Source organism: Phasianus colchicus, chromosome 12, assembly GCF_987193195.1.
Source record: "Phasianus colchicus chromosome 12, bPhaCol1.hap1.1, whole genome shotgun sequence".
Classification (NCBI taxonomy): domain Eukaryota; kingdom Metazoa; phylum Chordata; class Aves; order Galliformes; family Phasianidae; genus Phasianus; species Phasianus colchicus.
In genome coordinates, this window is record NC_143447.1 from 20,127,593 (window position 1) to 20,147,976 (window position 20,384).

Here is a 20,384-nt window from a genome sequence, read left to right on the forward strand (position 1 = left end):
AGATTTCTTCATTCTGGGCAAGAGTTCATGTTAGACCCATCCACCAGTCCCCCAGTTCTTGCTGGTTTGCATTACACTGTAGAAATATCCAGGTCATCCAGCACAGAAAGCAAGACTGAGTGGGCCAGGGGAGGTTGTCAGAAATCCTGGAACTGTGGCCACTTGCCATCTGATCAGGAGCTCTGTCTTGTTGGCCATTCAGCCCTGGAGTCCCTGCTCGGATCACCAACAAAGTCACGATCAGTCTGAGTTGCAGTTCTTCCAGATGAGACTGAGATTAGCTGGGAGGTGGTGAAGAAAGGGAGAGGACGTCTGGAAGGTGGTTTGGAGATGTGTTTGGGAAGCACTATCAGAGCATCCCCCCAACAAAAGCCTCTCAGGTGCTGCCTTAAAACAGCTGCATCTCACTCTAGAGAAAAACCAAGTCTGACAGTGGAAAGCTGGTTCTTGTGCGTAAGAGGTACTTCCCAGGGATGCTTTTGGAGAGAATAAAAGCAGCTGGGCTAGCTAATCAGTGCCTTCCAAGTCATGTAATTTTAGCGTTTAAAGTGATGTTTTAAGCCCCTGGGGAAGGGTTCAGCCTGTTTCATCTCCCAGAGTGGTTGCTTTCACACTGTGGACAAGCAGAGTAGGAGCAATGCTTGTTCCATTGCCCAGAGCGTAGGAGTGTCCAGCAGCAAAATGGCTTTGGACATGAACGCTACTTGTCACACCAGTTTTTATAGCTTCATAAACCAGGCCTATAGAGTTGGCTGTATTTGCAGCATTAAGGAAGGACTGTCAGGAGGGACAAGATGCTAGAAGAGCTGTGGACCTCCAGCACCTTCACAAGAGATTTGCAAAAATGACTGCTTCGCATCTCTTTTTCACTTGGGTTGATCCTTCCTGAGACAAATGGGTGCCCTGGTAGCAACAAATCCAAACCTCCTTCTTGCAGTGCCTTAGCCTGACCACCACAATGCTGTGCTAATGGCTGAGAGCAAGAAAGCAAATCTGGTCAGAAGCAAACTCGGACTGTGTTAGGCACCTCTCCTTGTCCAGAAGAAGAGAAATGGAAAAAAATAAAACAGCAGTTGGACCAAAGCCATCTGTAGTTGGAATTCTGTCATCCTCCACCACCTGGGCAGCTGCTGTCACCATATCTTTGTTGTGCATTGCAGAAATATCTTTGCTGCAATGTCCAAGGCCTTTGTGCAGAGCTTGTGTCCTCTGTCCAAGAGGAAACTGAGGAGCAAGGACATGGATGATGCTCTCTGTGCATTTCAGAAGCTTGCTCTGTAGGTTAGGGTTTATTATTATAAGGGAGTTTCCCCATCTTTGCTCTGCGTGTTTATTTCCTCTTTTCCCTTCTGCAAACAGGCCAAAGTATGGGGGCAGGTACTGCCTGGGAGAACGGAAACGATTCCGGATCTGCAACATCAAGCCGTGTCCTCCCAACAAGCCATCCTTCCGCCAGGTCCAGTGCAGCCAGTTCAACCCCATGCTTTACAAGGGGAAGCTCTACAAGTGGACACCAGTGCCTAACAACAGTGAGTGTGCACAGCCTACTGCCAGGCTTCTCCTGCAGCCCTCATGGAGAGCCTGAGACAGATTCTTGCAATGATCTTGCTGGAGCTGCCTGTAAAAGTTTTGCCTTCCCTTTCTGCCACACTTGCAGCGCATTTATGCCGTATTTTAAATTATGCCTGGGTTTGCAGGATTAATTTATGTTGTTGGAGGTGGTTACAAGGAGAGAAGGTGATCCCTGTCTGTGAGCCCAGGGCAACACTGCTGCAGAAAGCAGGCGAATGTAGGCGTGCACACCTCAGCTCCTCGGGTTCAGTTTCTGTCTCTTGGGCTTCCCAGTTAACCCCTGTGAGCTGCACTGCCGGCCGGAGGATGAATACTTTGCAGAAAAGCTGAGAGATGCTGTCATCGATGGGACCCCGTGCTATGAAATGAACTCCAGCCGGGACATGTGCATCAATGGCATCTGCAAGGTACGTCTCCTGATGAGGGCTGATGAAGGCTGGGAGCGGCCCTGTGTGCCGGGAGCTGCAGGCTGAGGCAGGGGCAGTAATCAGGGCTCTGCCTAATGTCCTCAAGCATATTACCTGATCCATTTTATTACTATTTTTGTGTATAGAAATGAGGGAGAGCTCTCAATATTCATAAGATAGATGGCACAGGAGTATTTAAGCCTCTTGGATGTTTTCAAGGAAGTAGAGAACCAAACTAAGGAAATACAGGAAGAACAGTTTCACTTGCAAATAAAGCTGTGGAGATAGAAAGGGAAGGTGGAGAGGACACTTATCCCAGCCCTGCTGTTCTGGCAGATGCTACTCTGACCCAGAGTCTGCAGCAATGGAGATGTCTCACCCAGCCTTGGCACCCTCTCCCATTGTTGGGGTTCTTCCTTCCTCCTGGGCTGTTGTTACTTCTTGGAAGCTCTGTATATATGAGCTGTGGGCCAGGGAGAGCACCTTCCCTGCAAGGAACCAGAAGGACCAGGGAGCAGAATGCTCATCTCCCTGCCTCTTCCATGGAGCTCTGGGGGCTGCTGAGGGCCTTCATGCTCTGAACAGCACAAAGAGAAGCAGGCAAAAATAATCAGTAATAAAGTTTCCATGCATCCTCTTGCAGAAGAGCCATTAGTGGAAGCTTCTTCCTCTTCCTGGCTGTGCTGCTGGCAGTACCAGGTATAGGCCAATGGCAATTGCTCTGCACAGCAGGAGGCTCTGAGGTGGTCCTGTTTCCTCCTGTAATAGGCTATAAGTTACTTCAAAGGCTGCAGCACACATGCACAGGCACAGGCTCAGAGAGCTTGGGTCATAGTTTTTACTTGGTTCATAGAAAAGAGATCCAGCAGTTCTCCACAGATGACAGCATGTTCCCTAAAAGCTAACTGCACACATGAAATACTTGCTAACTGCAAGCCTGCTGCTGGCTCCGTCACCGGAATTAAGCCTGGCTTTCTACAAAACATTGCAATAGCAAAAATAGTGCTCCTTTTCTAGCACGTGTATGTAAGTGACTCCCTGGATAAGTCCTTGTGGAGCTAAGACTGAAGGTTCCTCATTGGCACAGGACCCAGTGGGACCTCTGGGGAGTTGGCTGCAGCTTTTATTGTACAGTGTCAGATAGAATCGCAGTTTGGTCAAGGGATTTGGCAGCTGCCTGGGTCTGAAGTGTGGAGAGCTCCAGCAGAATTTAGGAAAGGTTTTGGGGAAATATTTGTGACGGGACTGGCAGGGCCAAGGACCAAGAGGATTGCCTGGCTAGGCACAGGCTGCAGAGCAAGGCAGGGAAAGCTGACAGCAAGATGTGGATCTGACTTTTCATAGTGGTACGAACAGGATGGCAAGGCTGCAGGCAAGAAACCCGTTTTAATGGCTGACTGGGATGCGTCACCATCCACCCTGCAAAAAGACTCCAGCTCACTCCATTCTCCGATCTGTGGTTCTTATTTCTTGCCATTCAGGAGCATCATCTGTCCACTGAGGCTGGCCCTCATTACTGTGGTTGTTTTCCACTTTCAACTGCTCGTGTCACACTGAAATCCTGGGTGGGTGTAAATGGGTGCAGGCATGGGGCCAGGGCTGATGGGGCTGTGTTACAGAACGTGGGCTGCGACTATGAGATCAACTCCAACGCAGTGGAAGATCGGTGCGGTGTCTGCCACGGGGATGGCTCCACCTGCCACACTGTTAAGAAGACATTTGAGGACAGCGAGGGACTGGGTAAGGACACGTGGCGTTCTCCTTAAGGCAAGACACACCTAAGTGAGAGGGATGAGCAGCACGCTCCTGGCTGTCAGTAGCTGCAGCTTCCCCAGGCACCAAACGTTTTGTTGCAAAGTGGTGGGGTGAACAGAGCAGCTTCCAGCCACTGGGGAGGAGAAAAATGAGTTGTTGTTTTAAATGACTTCCTTAAAACAAGCCACCCTCTTCTGCAGAGCTCATTTTTCCCTTGATCAGCAGAGCAGGCTTGAAGGTGTTTTGCAGGCAAGACCCCGTGGCTGCAGGGACTTTGTGGGAGGCAGCACTCAGAGAAGGGGGGATGGCTCTGCAAGTGCCATTGCTGCTCCAGGCTGGAAAGTGCTGTGTGGGAAACCAGGAGACACAGGGCTGCATTTTCTGTCTGTTCAGCTAGAGTGGCACTAATTGCTTGGCTCACTCATGCTGCTCATTTGCAGTCTTTCATTAGTCCAGACTTTTGATATTTATAAGGTCTAAGAAGTAACAAAGGAGATAAAGAGTTGTCTTTCCATTTCTTACCTCTTGCAAGAAAAATATTCCCTTACTACTCTTTGTGTCTAATGACCTTAAAACAAATGTCTGTGGCACAGTCTCCACACCCTAGGGAGCTGATCATGTCCTTGACTCCTTGGAGCAAATGCTTGATTGCATTCACAGGTTATGTTGATATTGGGATTATCCCTGTTGGAGCCCGAGAGATCCGGATTGAAGAAGTTGCAGAAGCTGGAAATTTTCTGGCGCTGAGGAGTGAAGACCCAGAGAAGTATTTCCTGAATGGTGGTTGGACCATCCAGTGGAATGGGGATTACAGGGTGGCAGGGACCACTTTCACCTATGAGAGGACAGGAAACTGGGAGAACCTCACCTCTCCAGGGCCCACTGTGGAACCTGTGTGGATCCAGGTATGCTCTGGGTTCTGGGCAATTGGGGTTTGCAGCTGGGAAGGATGAGGGAGAAGAGTCAGGAGCTTCCCACACTGCTGAGGTGACTTCATGGCCATCCACAGGATGAGGCTGGGTGTCTCCTCCCTGTGCATGCTTCTTCATCTTAGGCAGCCAAATGTGTGCTGCTGGCCCAGGAAGCATGTTTCTGAACTTGGGGTGGGTCTGCTGCTTCCAGCTGAGCCTCATCCAGCTTGCAGCATTCCTCAAAATATTTACTGAGGAGAGAGAGTATAAAAAGAAATAGCTGGTTTCCGGAGCTTTTTCCATATCTTATCAGGAGCAAGAGAAGAGCCCATGGTGTTTCTGGCAGGGCTGGAGCAGCCCATGAGTCCGAGTGGAGGTGGTGGAGGCATCAGGGAGCTGGGAGCTGTCCCATTCCTTCCAGCATTGGGCCCCCATGCACCAGCTGGGGTCTGGGCAAGGGCTCATACTCCTCAGGGGATGCACAGGCAGGTCCAAAGCCTGAGTGATGCCTTTGTGGTTTTTGCAAGTCAGGCTTTGCTTCCTCACAAAAGCACTAGAGGAAAAAAATCCGAGAGGAACCTTTGAAATCTTCTGAAATAACAACAAATCTCAAACTTCACTCTTTTTTCCATGTGAGAATTTCTATTCCCAGTTCACACTTGGTGTGTCTTGGGAACACTTCTTACAAAAGCCGGGTGCTGCCCCATAACTTGCCTAAGCAGCAGCAGCTCTGGTGCTTAGCTTATCATTGTCTTATTTTGCAAACCCATCCTATTCTATTAATTTTTGCCTTATTTCCACTGAAGAGTTGCCAAGGGGAGGATTATACAATCTACAGAGTAAAGAAAATGTTTTCTTTTAAATCACACTGAACAGGACATAGGAATGAATAAAGCTTCAACCCTGGAGGTTTGCTTCATGATCATCGTTTAACCTCATTTTTTCCCTTTTAGCCACCTTTTGATAAATGAAGGAAGAGATACCTCCTGAGTGCACTGCTTTAATTAGTGCAGCAGCAGGAGGAAATCAGGGGTTCTCACTGTGCTGCATCCCAGGCTTGCAGAGCTGGGCAGGGAAGAGGATGCTGGGAGCATGGGGATCAGCACTTTGCGGAGCCAGGTTCATGGCTTATTTCTCCCCAGGTGTGCTTTCTCCTCCTGAGTGGCTTCCCTGGGGCAGAGGCAGGGATGGCCCTGGAGCTGTGACCCCACAGTTCCTGGCTCACTGTGCAGCCATGCATGGCCAAAAGTCTTTGCCTTTTGCATTTGTGTTTCTGCCTCCAAGCATTGCTTTAGTCTGCTAGTATCAACGCTGGCATGTTCAGCACCAGCAAATTGCTGGGACTATTTCTGGGATTCATAACCTAATTAAAACCTTTTGACAGAAATGTTTCAATATTCATGAAGAGGTTTTGGAAAGATGCCCTTGCTCCTGCCAAAGCTCCAAGAACAACAAAGCTTTGGCAATAATGGGAGCACTTAGGCTAAAAAAAACACATTTAAACTCACAGCCTTTCGTGAGTGCTGACTGCTGCTGGAGGCACTTTGGGCAGGGCTTGCATTAACCATAGGAGCAGCCGCTTCATTTGGAGAGCAGTGAGAGCCACGTTTCAAGTGGGGAGAAATTAATGACATTCTTTCCAGCGCCTGTTACCAGCCAGCCACTGAGCATTTGCTGTCTGTTGATTCTTCACCGTTGCCTCCAGCCCTTCTGACACCACAGCAGTTGGAGTGTTGCACCAAGGGGAGGGTGCGACCCCCAGCCACTCTGCATGATGTGCATTTTGCATACCAGTCTGCATCCCTAGCATGGTTAGATCACTGACATTGACAGCAGGCTGCAGATATGAACAGGGGCTGGGCTGCGTACCCATGATTTCAAGCCGTGCTGAGGGCTGCTGCAGTGTGCTGCCATTGATGGGAGCAGGCAGCAGTGCAGTCCTTGCAGAGAGATGTTGGTGCACCATGTGCCGTGGTGGGCTCAGTGGTGGCATGCAAAACTTCCTCACCCAGCTCTGCCTGGGACAGGCAACAGCAGGGCCCTTCACAGGGAAGGTCCAAGCCATGCTGAGCCTTGAGGAGGTCTTTGGATGCAGCTGCATTCGGCAGTGAGACCAGTGAGGATTAACAGGAGGATCCTTCCAGACTCTTTGGCAGAGACATAAAACTGAAGCTGTGGCCGTTCTCAATGTTCTTGGTGTTACTTTTTATTATTACCTAATGTTTCCACAAGCCCGGTACTCTCAGTGGGGTCAGTTGGGGCATTTCCTCTTCTCTCACACACTTTGACTACATGCTAAATACTGTTTCTGGAATGGTTGAGTGCTGCTGTTAAAGTGCAGCAACAGCTAGACTATTGCTGTCCATGGCCAGCAGTGAGGGGACAGATGCTGTACTGGTACAGAGCTGGACAGAGTGACACCTGCGTGGCTGTGCCGGGGGGTTCGTGTCTCCTTGAAAACCCCTGCAGCGCAGCAGTCAGACACTGCACCAACCGTGTCTCTCACCTCCTGTTGTCTCTCCACAGCTGTTGTTCCAGGAAACCAACCCTGGTGTGCGCTACCAGTACACCATCCAGCGGCCAGCTGACAGCGAGAATGAGATCGAGCGGGCTGAGTTCCTGTGGCGCTTCGGCTCCTGGACCACGTGCACCGCCACGTGTGGCACCGGTGAGTCTGGCAAAGCATCCCCATGTTGCATGGTATGGCCCATCAGTCTTTGCTGCTTCTTCTGTCATCCTTGATCTCCTTCTCATTGTAGACAGTGCAAATGTGGCAGGAGTTTCTGGTACAGGTAGCCAAAGGGACCACTGTCCTCGTGCTGTACCATGCATCACGGCGGATGTTTGAGAAGCAGTTGGTGGCAAGAGCTGCACATGCTCTGGGCCACGTTCCCCATTACAGCCACATCAGAGCACATTGCTCGCATTTGCCTTAGAAATTCCTGGGTCTTTAGTTTCGGTAGGTCTTGGAAAGAAAAAAAAGGCAGCATCTGCTGAGGTTGTAACTCCTCGGTGCCCCCCACTGCACTCGGCCACTGGGAGCCCACTCTTTATCAGCACTTTCCTCAGCTCGGTGTCCTGTTACTGGGCCGGGTGTTCCTGGGCTGTCTGGTTGGTTGAGACAAAAGAGCTTTGAAAAATCAGTGTCTGCAGCCTGGCCAGGCCTCTGGAGGGGAGATTATTTCAGGAGCTTTATGGAGAGCACCTCGGAGAGCACGTCAGAGGGTATTGGTGGGTGCAGAACATCATAGTCGTGGCTGCAGCCACCAGCCCCAGGGTGCACGGGATGCCACATCTTGATGTCCCCTCCTTCCCACCACATCCCAAGCATCCCAAGCCCCGTGAGACAGGAGGCTTTCGAGGGATGTGTGTGTGAGCATGTGTGGTCGTTTGGTCTCACGGCACTCCGCAGAACTGACAGCAGTGAGTGTTTTCACTTTACATTGTAAATAGACATCAGAAGGATCCAATCTCTCTCTCTCTCTCTCTCGCCTTTTGGCATGCTCCCAAGCTGAACGTTCCCTTCAACAGTGCAGGGCTGAGCATAGCACCCATGGGAGGGCTGGGTCCTGCACGTGGCACAGAGCAAGGCTGGGAGCAGCAAGCGCTTCCTCAAGAGCAGCTGCGCAGCAGGTCTGGGTAAGAATTAAGAGGAAAAAAGAAGGATCCCTTTGTGTGAAAAGTGAAGAGACTTCACGAACACTCACCCATTTTAGGCAGTACTGAGAGCCAGAAGATATTTCCTGCCTTCTCCTAAAAGATAGGGTTTTTTTCCTGCCTTGGAGCAGGAGAGATGTGGAGCTGCGTGAATTTGTTGGCCTTTTTATGTATTTTTGCTACGGGAGCTCTTTGCTTTGGATTTGCATAGGTGCCCATGACATGCTGCTCTGCAGCCTGTGCTGTCAAAAGAAGATAGCAGTCAAAGTCACTTTCTTTTATTTAAAACCAGCATTCCATTGCATGGCTTGGTTGATAGCTTCCAAAACAGAATGGAAATACAGGAGTAAATGAGGTAGGAGTTGGCTGATGACGGCACTCACTCCATTGGAGTCATTCCCAGAGCTGAGATATTTGAGATTTGGGAGAGCCCTGCAAACACCATACAACACCATACTACATTCAGAAGTCTCTGAGCACTGGAGCTACAGCACTTGGAGCTCCCCCAGCAGAACTCAGCAGCCTCCTCACCACTCAGCTGGTCATTGTTATTCACAGCTCTCTCAAGTCACCTGTCAAGTATGTATTGCAAAAAGCAGCATGGTGGAAGTGAGGTCATCCTGCAGAATGTCACCTGTGCTGCTGCAGAACAGGGGCAGGAGGTGTCAGGGTACAGAGGCTAGGAGTAGGACTGGGGAAGACCCATGGAAATTCTTGGCATTTCTTGGGGTATTTCCTGACATCTCTGTGCCCTGAAAGAGCAGGTAGAATCTGACGCTTGTTTTGTTTTGTTTTGTTTTGTTTTGTTTTGAGTAAGCACAAGATTTGCCAAACCTTTCTGCAGTCTGAAGCTTTCTGCTTGAGCAGCCCTGGCCTCAATCCCAGGACAGGATCAGTAGTTTGCCTCGTGCTGGACAGGCAGATCACACCTCCTCAAGCCCTGGGAGGTGCTTTGGCTGCTCTGCTTCTGATGCCCAGGGGCCTTTGTGCTGGCTGCACCAGTGATGGTAACATCCATGCAGCCTAGACTGCCCCAGCTTGTGCAGCTCCACATCAGAATTATTTTCCAGAACAATTAAGTTTCCTAGCTCTAATCATATATGTATCATGTATCTGGTATCAAGCTCTCCTTTTCATAGCTGGGTACAATGGGAGTGCTGGTGTGTTTGGCAGCATGTGGGGGCCGTGAAAAGTGGGCTCTCAAGTTTCAGGTTCAGTTTAAATGGAGGTTTAATAGTCTTCTGGTTTTGGTGTCTGAAGGCAATGGCAGGGCCTCCTGCTGCTTGCTGTTAGAGGATGCTCAGTACTCTGAATTGAGTTCTATGTAGAGCCAAGCCTTGTCTGTGTCCCCAGGGGTACAGAGGCAGATTGTACACTGTGTAGAAAAGCTGGCTGGCATCGTAGAGGAGCAGTACTGTGACACACTGACACGGCCTGATGACAAGCAAAGGACGTGCAATGAGGAACCCTGCCCAGCAAGGTCTGTTGTCTGTTCTATTGCTCTTTCTCAACATACCCTTGTTGCCCAAGCAATCCTAGCAGGGGCGGGGGGCAGATTCTGCCTGGTGGGTGCTGGCTGCAGCATTTTCCCCTTTATTTTTCCCCAGGTGGTGGGTTGGTGAGTGGCAAAAGTGCTCAGCCACATGTGGGACGTCAGGGTTGATGAAGAGGACTGTGCTCTGCATCCAGAGTGTGGGATTGGACGAGCAGAGAGCTTTGCAGCAAGCGGATTGCCAGCACCTCTCCAAACCAGAAGCCACTGCTCCTTGCCATCGGGATGTCCCCTGTCCCTCTCAGTGGGCTATGGGGAACTGGTCAGAGGTGAGACACATCACAGGGGTGGTTGCAGTTTCCTGCGAAGCTGGCAGGAGCACAGATGATGTACCACCAGGATGTCCTGGAGCAGGCAGGGGCACTCCTGGGTACAGGGCAAAGTGGTTCTGGAGTGTGCATACAATATCAGATCTCTCAGAAAGGAATTTTGTGGTACAGGAAAATCTCAGTGAGGAAAAAGCACCGGGATGTCTGACTGTTTCACTTCTCGTATGACTTTTGCTGCTTTCTCTATCAAGAGCAAGGCCATGCTCCATGCTTGATGCAAGAAGGGCAGAAACAGGAGATATTGAAGCCTTCAATGTGCAAATCTTTCCCCACAGATCTTTCTCCTTTGTTTTGGTAGAAGCCTTAAGAACATTTCATGCTTGCAGAGGCAAGGTGCTGTAGGCCAGCCAGGGGTCCAGCTGTGCCATGCATGTGCCTGTTGGTGGATGGACATCTGCTCTGCATCCACACACGTTGGCTATGTGTCTGCCTTGCCTCTGCTGCCAGGCTGCTCTGGGGAATTTTACAGCAATATACTTAAAAAGAGAGAGGAGTATAAAAGCTGTGTTCAGTGGGCACCCTGTGTAGCCTTACGTTTATTTTTGTGGTTGAGGTTTTTTAACCAAAGAGGCATAACTGCTAATTTGAGCATTGGTTTCAGAAAGTGTTCAGTGTGAAGAAAAGTATCAGGAGGCAAATCAGAGCCTGGGAACGGAGCCTGTTGCTAAGAAACAAACAGAATAAAAATGTGAACAGAAAATTTGAAGGCTAAATGAGAGCTATTTAGAAATATTTTTCTAGAGGCCCACAAAAGCCACAATAGCACGGTTGAGAAAGAAGGCTGCAATAGTTTAAAGGAAAAATCTTGAATTCCAAGTTGCCCTGAGGTCTGTGCTATGTATTGAGCCAGCACAGGCTGTCACAATGCTCCTCTTTGGGTTTGCCATCTATGCATCTGTGCAACCGTGAAAACGTGCTTGAGATTTTAATATGTCTGTAACTTTTCTGTTCTTCTTTCACTTAAAGTGAGAGCTCTCTTTCTTCTACATTGCCACCGCCACCAATAAGCAGGGAAATGTGAGGAGCTGGGAAGCTTTCCAGAAACCTGGTTCATCTACCCATAAAAAGGGATAATAAGAGGAGGTTCAGTGCTTTTGTATGTTTGCAGACCCTGGTGCATGCTTGCAGAAGCACGTCCACTCAGCAGCGTGGCACAGTGATGCCTCCTGCAGTGATGCCTCCTGCAGTCCTGTTCTAGGGGCTGAACTTTCCTACCAGTGCTGCTTGTTCCCCCTGTGCAGCTACTAACAGCAGTGGTTTCTTATCTGTGCCTCAGGGGCCTTCTTGATAACTGAGGCTTGGCAAATAACCCTCTTCCTTTCCCCTTTGAGAGCTGTGATTCTTGGAGCTTATCTCCTGGATGGAGCTGGAGCCATTTGCTAAGAACTTTTAGCTCTGTGGTGATCTGTGCTTCCCCTGATCTGGCAGTGCTGTCCTGGTGGAGTGAGGCAGCTTGCTTGCACCCTGCTGGAGAGGCAGACAAGTGGAAATGCTGCATTTCAGTGAAATTGTGTGGAGGATGGAAGTGCCCAGTGATGGCCATGCAGTTTCATGAACCCTGCCTTATGGCAGGCACATTCCATAGGATCACTTCCACTCCTCAGCGTTTCCCAGGAGATTCATAAGTAGGGGATCGAGTCCAGTCGAGGGGCAGCACCTCTCGGGGCAGCCAAGGGACGCGGCCCACAGGATGACACACATCTGACCGAGGGGGACACATCCCACGTGGGGCACCTGCTGGGAGCCCAGCAGCACCAGAGCAGGGAGTGTTATGGGTCCCATCTGGGCACTGGGCCCTTGCAAGGGCTGAGCAAACACAAGAAAGGCTCAAAATAGATAAATACAAATTATTTGAGAACCGCATCTCCAGGCCAGCCCAGCCCTAAAGCTCTGCGGGTACCTGAGGGCTCTCTCTCCCCACCTTGCACTCAGCTTCCAGTGCTGGTGGCTGTGCATCAGACCTCCACCTCTCAGCCCATCTGTTTTCATCCTGAGAACAGCAACTTTTGCACAAATCCCCTCTGTTGGATTTGTTTGACTTGGAGATTATTTGTTCTTGCTGGCTGCATTGTGCGAGGCATGCTGATATATATGACTAATGCTCTGTGCATCTGCTGTGGCAAACTGCAGCAGCCTGTGGCTTGAGCAGCCCACATGTGATGTTAGTAGCACTGCAGTTTACTTCTCTTGCAGAAAATATTGCTGTCTCTCTTTGCAGATTGTGGGTTCTTTTATACTGAGCAGTCTCAAAGGGACTATTATGGTGGAGGAGGGGGTGTCCTCTACAAAGCTGCTTATTGACCCTTGCTTTTTTCTTTCACTTACTGGGACAACACCCATGTTATTATTCCCTTCTTTAAAAAATTCTTTTCTAAAAGAGATGTAATTCGTGGTGATAGGTCACAAAGAAAAGACCTATTAGATCATCTAGCCCAAAGCCCTTCACAATGTCTATCTCCAGGGAAAATCATTTCTATCTGGAGTGCAGGTCAAGGATCACCCTGTGCAAAATGCCCTGCAGTGTGTGCCTTCCTAAGACAATCTGTAGTGGGTAGACAGTCCCAGTGCTTGACTCAGCCAGCAGCCGTGCTGATGACCCCACACCACGATGGGATGTGCAGAATGCAGGTCCACAGCAGGAGTCAGCATACCCAGCTGTTTGGTCACAGAGGCAGAACCCCTTGCCCTCTGCCCAAACTTTACTTTTCTCTCACCATCCTACAACTCCTGTGCTCCTGTCTGAAATTTTTGTTCCTCTTCCTTTCATAGTGCTCAGCAACATGTGGGAATGGAACACAAAGACGCCCTGTTTACTGCAGCAATAATACTCAAGCAACTTGTGACCCTGCACAGAGACCCAGCTCGGAAACTATTTGCTCCTTGCCACAGTGCCAGAAGAAATTAGACAACGCCAACACTGACTGGTCTGGCAGCGGCTCTTCCAGCAGAGAGATTTTTAATGAAATAAATTACATTCCAAATAACCATATCCCCCAGTTTAACCCTATAATTCCAAATATCCCCGAGTCCAATGATGTCAATATGATAACTGAGGATGACTTCTCAGCCAGAAAGGGAAATTTCTTTGTTGATGATTTTTACTATGATTACAATTTTATCAACTTTCATGAGGACCTGTCATACTACCCCTTCACTGAGAAGGAGACCAAAAGTGAGGGCCCTATGCCAGAGTGGAGCAGCAACAATGTGGAGGAGTCTCCTGAGATGCCCGTGGATGTCCTGCACACCAGGAAGCTGGGAGGAGGAGAACATGAGGAAGATCTGGTGAAGCAAAACAAAGCAAATGCTTCTACTCCTGTGCACGGCAAAGAAGAGACTGAGTCAGGAGGTTTGGTCTTTAACAACCTATTTGGTGTGTTCCCTGACGGTGAAGAAATGGGGACAGCCACTTCCAGTGCTGCTGCTCCTGCTCTCACAAGGGATGAGGGGGAAGAACTGCCTGTGCCCTATTCCAAGGATCCACTGCCCACCCAGCCTGCAGTGAGTCATGTCTCCACCAGCAGCCTGCTGCTCCCCAAGCTATCCCTGGGTGCTACACTGGTGGGCACCAGTCCTGCGTGGGATGCTCCAGCTCACAGCCTTGATTCCTGGGCCCCAACCAGTCCCTCTACACCGCTGCCCATTGACAGGGACAGCCCTGGTGCAGGAAGTACACCTGACGGTCTGCAGCCTGTGGGAGAGCCTGCAAACAGAGTCCAGGACCGTGCAAGCACAGTGGCTCCTGATAGTGCAGGCAGCACTAAGGAGGGCCATAAAAATTCAAGGGAAATGGGATTTGTCATCACTGGCGATAATAACAGCGCTGCCTCAAAGACCAAGGAGCAGGAAGAGTGGGCAGAAATACCAGCACTGGCGGGGACTGCACACACACATGCAGCACCGGTGACTGAAGAGCAGCTGCGTGTGACAGATAAGATGGCTCCAAACTCCCCCACTGCACGGAGCCCACAGCAGGAGATGGGAAGGCATGTGGAAGGTCCCAGTGAGAACCCCCATCCTGTAGATGCCACCATGGGCCCTGGAGGAGAGGCAGGGCAGCAGGCAGGGAACCACAGCCATCTGTCTCTGATGTTGGCTCCTTTACTGGCCACCACAACATCGCTACCCCCAGTGCCTCTGTCCCCCACCACACTGGGACCACTGACACAGCTCACTGCTGGTGACCTCATGCCACAAGGTGCCTTGGTGCCAGACATGCCACCATCCCCAGCTCACAGCCCTCCCACGGGAGCATCACCCTCCAAGCCCTCAGCTGTGCCAGGGGCTAAATGGGGACCAAGGGCAACACAGGTGCCTTACCACACAGTGCCAGCATCCCCCAGCACCCAGCAGCACTCCAGCATGGCCCCAGTCAGCCACACTGCTCCTGAGGAGCACTCACTACCAGCAGCCCCAGGAACACTTGTTTATGGTGCTGGGGAGCATGAGGGGCCCCAGCCCACCCCCACATCCCCACCAGTCTGGGAGCAAGAGGAGGCTTTGCTGCTGCCTCCTACCACCATAGCAGCCACTGCAGTGCCCAGCTGGGAGGTCGGCAACTGGAGCGAGGTATGTGTTGGGTCCTACTAAAAGCATAGTGGGGCTGTTTTTAGGAATAGAAGACTATGCCTTTCCCAGGAGCACGCTATGGCATTGCCAGGAGCCAGGCACAGGAGCAAGCTGCTGCCATAGCAGTTATCTTAAAATATGCCACAAAACAGCAAAGGTTTAAATGTCAAAGTTAAGGTGTAGTAAGGTTGCGAATTACCAAAGGGAAGGGGCTGTGCTGAATGTAGTGAATGGGGAATTATAAGTAATTATCAGCTATCGTTTTACTGCATAGCTGTCTCATGGCTGCTCTTTGCATAGCACTTGCAGTGACAGACAGATGGCTTCTGCAATTCATGGTAATAGGCTTTTATCAGAAAGCACACACAAAAGAAGAGGCCTTCAGTGGCACGAATCACTGGAGAGTGAGTACTGGGGGACCCTTTTAAGAAGGCTGTACAAAGGATCCAATAACTTTGAGGACAATACTTGCTGTGAGTAAGATACAGTCACACATATGGGCTTTGTGAGAGGGCACCTACCATCCCTGCGCAGTCCGGAAAGTGAGGAGTGAATCTGAAAGAGGAGATGAAGGCAGTACCTTTCAGGTGGGGTGAACAGAAGACAAAACTTTAGTAGAGTTTGTAGTAGTAAAAAAGCAGGACTAACTGCTTGTGAAAGAGAGGCATGGAGGGCATAAAACGTTTTGAGAGAGCGCTCAAACCACTGAACAATTAGTACTGGGTAACAGTGTTCTTGCAGTGAAAAAGCTAAGGCCACCCCCATTGCCCAGGGATTCCCCATGTGAGGAGGGAAAGAACAATCTCAAACCAGAAACAACTACAGAAAAGTGTAGAAGTGGGTTTTCCTCCTCCCAGACAGAGATCTGCCTCGCACTGTGGAGTTTTAGCCCAGGTGGTGCTGGGCACAGACTGTGAAGCTCCTTCCATCCCATGGCCATGCCTTGTGGTGGCACGGTCTGGTTCCACCAGCACAGCAGCTGTGAGCTGAGCACTGCGCTGCTGTCAGCCCCAGGTGTGTCAGTGGCTGCCCATGTCTTGCAGTGCTCGGCCACCTGTGGTGTGGGTGCAATCTGGCGCAGCGTGCGCTGCAGCACCGGCACTGAGGAGCACTGCACCGCCGCCAGCAAACCCGTCCCTGCTCGGAGGTGTTCCCTGAGACCGTGCTCATCCTGGCGTGTGGGGAACTGGAGCAAGGTAAGCAGGCGTGCACCCAGTCCCTTCTCTCCTTCCACAGTGTCTCCCTCGGTAATGCATGGAGAAGGAAAGTGGCTGGTACCTGCTTTGTGGGTGGAGAGTTGCGTGCTGCCGGTGTGTGCTTTTGCTGCTTTACCTCTCAGTTTGCATTTGTTGTTTGCTTTTGGGGTGGCTAAAAAGCTGGGGCCACAAAAACTCATTGAAGAAAGGTTTGAACGTATCTGGAAGATGCTGTTGAGAACCCACAGTAGCAGGATGTGTTTGCAGTTAGGTTGGAGGGATCCCCTACATTAAACAGTGAGGAATTACCCTTGTTGTTCTGGGTAGCCTCAATCTCTGAGATGTGTGGATGGGAGCTCACTAGTTGTCTGATGCCAAGAGACTTTGTTGCTGTTACAACTGGAAGCCAGTTGGTTTCATGGGGAAGGTAGTGATGGATTCAGAGCTCCACGGACTGTTTTCTAGCTTTGGCTAGAGAAAGAGGTGAAAAGAAGTGGAGTATTAACTCAAGCCAGCCCAAGGCGGAGTATGTCTTTGGTCCCTTTTCCAGGAGGACTGCTCCAGCCCCAGCCCCCCTTGTGATGTGCCTTTTGTTCACCCAGTGCTCCAAGAACTGTGGTAGGGGCACGAAGGTCCGGGACGTGCACTGCGTTGACACCAGAGAGCAGCGGCTGCTGCGGCCCTTCCACTGCCAGGCTGTTCTCTACAAACCACCGGCGCAGCTGCCCTGCCAGAACGCACCATGCCTGGACTGGTACACGTCCTCGTGGAGAGAGGTAGGGCTGCTGGCTGGGCTGAGCAGGCAGGGAGGCAGCGGGTCAGGCTGACTATTAAAGGCCTGCGGTGCAGTAGTGCCTGCAGAAGAGCTCCTGTATCCTCCATGCTCTGGAAAACTTCACAATTTAGAGCACCCATTGTCAAGAAGGAAACCATCTGCTGATATTGGCTGTAGTTGCAAAGTTGTTGCTTAACACTGGAAGCAGGATTTGTGTTTGCTTATGTATTGGTAGGGGCATTTTGCAGTTCTTTTCCTTAAGAAACCGATGCAGTGAGTTACACCATTTGATGACTTGTGTCCCTGCAGTGCTCAGAGCCGTGTGGTGGAGGGGAGCAGGAGCGCCTGGTGACGTGCCCAGAGCTGGGCCACTGCGATGAGACACTGCGGCCCAACAACACCCGGCCCTGCAACAGCCACCCCTGCACCAAATGGGTGGTGGGCTCCTGGGGACAGGTGAGCACATGGGATGGGGACAGAGTTTTCATGTGGGTTCTGTGATCAGCATCCTCCTGGCTATGCTGTTGCAGCTCCTCAGCAGAGCCCTGGGATGAGCAGATGCTTTGTGCCCCTTGCATGGCATAGTTTCCTTACAAAAGCAATATATGAAAACATTCCTAGCACTGAATAATAGAATGGTTAGATTGGAAGGGCTCTTAAAGCACTGCCAGCCCCACACCCTGCCATGGGCTGATTGCCACCCACCAAATCAGGCTGTCCAGGGCCCCATCCAGCCTGGCCCTGGGCACCTCCAGGGCTGGGGCATTACATTTTCTCTGGGCAGCAGTGCCAGAGCCTTGGGCAGAACCCAAACTCTGAACTAAACCAGGGAGTGCTGCAATAAAAACCTAAAAAATCTCCCCACACTGGGGGGACTACTACAGTAAAAACACAGAAACTCCCTGGGGCTGACAGCTTCCTGCTCCTGCAGTGCTCAGTGCCCTGTGGAGGCGGCATCCAGCGGCGCCAGGTGAAGTGCATCAACACACAGACTGGGCAGGCACAGGAGGACAGCAGCCTCTGTGACCACGAGCCGTGGCCCGAGAGCACGCAGAAGTGCAACCTGCAGAACTGCGAAGGCACCGAGGCAGGTGAGTGAGCGATGCCCCATGGGGCTTTCTGCTCTTCCTGGTTACCAGATGTTTTCTCTTTAATCTGGAGGTGCTCCCCAGGAGCTTGTTGAGTTGTCTGGTGCAAGTGCTTTGCTCTGGCAGCCTGGCTGTGAGTGTTGTATAAACCTGCACCAGCAGATTAACTTGATGCAGCACTTGAGTCCTCCTGTCACTGATCCCTGCCTGTTTCAAGGTGAAACATCCCACCAGCTTCAATAGAATAAGAATCAAATCCTTTCCTTATTGAGTTTCTCTGGCTCCAGTGGTGTATGCTAGTTGATGTTAATGACCTAACACTTATCGTCAGACATACAGCCAGTGCCAATCTGCCTTCCAGGCAGTCTTCAACAAGTACTCCCACTGGAGTCAAGAAGTGTAACTGCCTTTGTACCACACCTCAGTGTGCATCTGGGTTGGACTGCCTTGCTTCGCTGCTCAGGGTTGAGGCTGGGGTTGATGTTTTACATTACATAGGACTGGTAGAAGTTGTAATGGAGAAAGACAAGAGAGTTACAGGAAATACTTGTGCACCACAAGAGTTAAGAGCCCTTAAAAGGAAAAGCAGTGCAATGGGGGGATTAGATGTCACTGATATTAACATGTTAATCATTAATCAGCCTTATCTTTTGAATTTGTCTGGAGAGAAAAGGTTTCGTCTGTCCAGCAAGAAACATTTGATGTGCTGAGCAATCTTGTGGGGCTGGGCAGGGCAGGGCAGCAGCACTTGTGGCTCTGTCCAGCTTCCAAGCAGCCCTTAGCCATAAGGTTTGGTCAAGAAATGATGTGTAGTTCCGGATATTTTTGTCAAGGGAAAATTCCCATCACTTGGGCTTGGTGATGAGAGCTGTGTAGATGCTCGGCATATTCAAGGCTGTACCAGAATAACCACTTAGATGTGTAGGAAGCACACAAATAAACGTTATAATTCTGGATTAAAAGTGACATAAATGCTCTGGCTGTGGCCCAGGACAGGAAACGCCTCTTGGAAATACAAACATTTCCTGCCAAACTATGAGGAGGAACAAAACTTTCACATGGCAGGAAATCACAGATGTGTAAATCCACAGACAGAGGCTCCCAGAAAAGGCATGAACGTAAACTCTGGCCCTTTCCTGAGCTCTAGAGGATCTTTACTACATAAGATTAATGAGGGCTGTGGTGATTCATGTGTTTACGTTAGAAGGACGAGGAGCCTCTATCTCTGTAACATGGAGTGCACTGGTACCAGCAAGATCATGCACTCATCTTTGGGAACAATTATGTTCTCCTTAAAAGATGTGAATACCCCCAGCAGAGTTTAAATGTTAAAAACATAATCAGATGGATTTTTAAAGGAGATGGAACAGATTAGACATAAGCAAACATCTCACCGGCAATCTTCTCTCCTCAATTAAATGAGGTTGGAATTAATTAAAACCAGAATCCAGTTTTGTCACTGGGTTATAAATTAATTGATGATTACACAGAAGTTATTTTTAAATGTTCTTGCACTTTTACAGCTGCATCCAGCTGTGAGTGCAGAAGATAAGGTTGGCTGTGTCCTCAGATGGCTCCCAGGCGGCATCTGAGCCTGCCAGTCCCTCAGGTCTGTCCCCCCAGTGTCCTAGCAAAGCTGGGGACAGCCTTCTTACTCCATACAGAGACAAGGAACTCAAACACCTGTGATGCCACAGCAGGAGAATCCACGTCAGATCTGAGCATGAGGCATCATGGAGCTTGAGGAGGAACTGAAACCACGGGCAGTCACCCTGTGTCTGGGAGACAACCTGGGGAAGCAGGATGGGAACCCTATAGGAGAGCCAATGAGGGTGAGTGGGAATGGTCACTGTCCCCAGTTGGCTGCCCTGGCACAGGACCCAGGGGCTGCATGGGATCTGCTGGTGCTTTGCTGGGCTTTGCTTCCTCATGTGGCCGGCAGGAGAACCCTGCTGCTCCTTGTTCTGGAGGATGCCTCTCTGCTGCTGGCAGCACTCTCTGGAAGATAAGAGCAGGAGCAGATTTGCTGGACTGCAGACATGGCTGCCAGCGAGATAAGAGCAGTGTTTGTCTCAGGAAAGCTTGTTGCACTCTGATTTCCATCCATGCCTACACAATGACCCCAAGCTTTTACACCCACATCAGCCACGCCTGTTACCAGATCATTTCAGTCATTTCTTGCAGCTCAGAAAACAGGGAAAAAAACACAGTGACTGCCTTTGCAAAGAGCATCAGGAGGGAAGGGCAGCAGACACCAGGGTGGGGAGCTACAGTTGGGATGTGTCCGCACTCCTGTCCTGCTGGGGGACGAGGAGCAAAGTGCATAGCTTGCTGTTAGCATGCCCTGTCCATCAGGATGTCATTAAACACAAGCCCCTGTTAGGGGACTGTGTGCTGCTGGGACTGTTCCCTCTCTCCCCCAGCAACCATTGCCCATTTGCTGAAAACAGATGCTGAGATACGTTAGCAAAGCGATTGTTCCCCAGAAGTATCTCAAATCATAAATATCAGAGAGGGAAGGGGATTAAAGGCAAGGAGTACAGCTGTCCCAAGAACAAGGCTGCGCAGGGCAG

The 20,384-nt window shown here is 50.5% G+C and overlaps 1 protein-coding gene across 5 annotated transcripts in view; it reads left to right on the forward strand.

The window, feature by feature from the left end:
- Window positions 1-20,384, forward strand: part of ADAMTS7 (ADAM metallopeptidase with thrombospondin type 1 motif 7) — a 52,906-nt gene that overhangs the window by 24,951 nt on the left and 7,571 nt on the right. For 3 of the 5 annotated variants that reach the window (XM_031587921.2, XM_031587922.2, XM_090149209.1), the window contains 12 exons: window positions 1,360-1,529; window positions 1,846-1,979; window positions 3,599-3,719; window positions 4,395-4,639; window positions 7,172-7,313; window positions 9,656-9,782; window positions 9,910-10,123; window positions 12,953-14,752; window positions 15,796-15,948; window positions 16,551-16,724; window positions 17,033-17,179; window positions 17,655-17,814. In XM_031587921.2, the coding sequence (XP_031443781.2) occupies window positions 1,360-1,529; window positions 1,846-1,979; window positions 3,599-3,719; window positions 4,395-4,639; window positions 7,172-7,313; window positions 9,656-9,782; window positions 9,910-10,123; window positions 12,953-14,752; window positions 15,796-15,948; window positions 16,551-16,724; window positions 17,033-17,179; window positions 17,655-17,814 (3,587 nt within the window). Of the gene's footprint in view, window positions 1-1,359; window positions 1,530-1,845; window positions 1,980-3,598; window positions 3,720-4,394; window positions 4,640-7,171; window positions 7,314-9,655; window positions 9,783-9,909; window positions 10,124-12,952; window positions 14,753-15,795; window positions 15,949-16,498; window positions 16,725-17,032; window positions 17,180-17,654; window positions 17,815-19,508; window positions 19,644-20,384 lie in introns of those variants that run through there. The other 2 variants (XR_016470501.1, XM_090149208.1) reach the window with 2 other exon arrangements.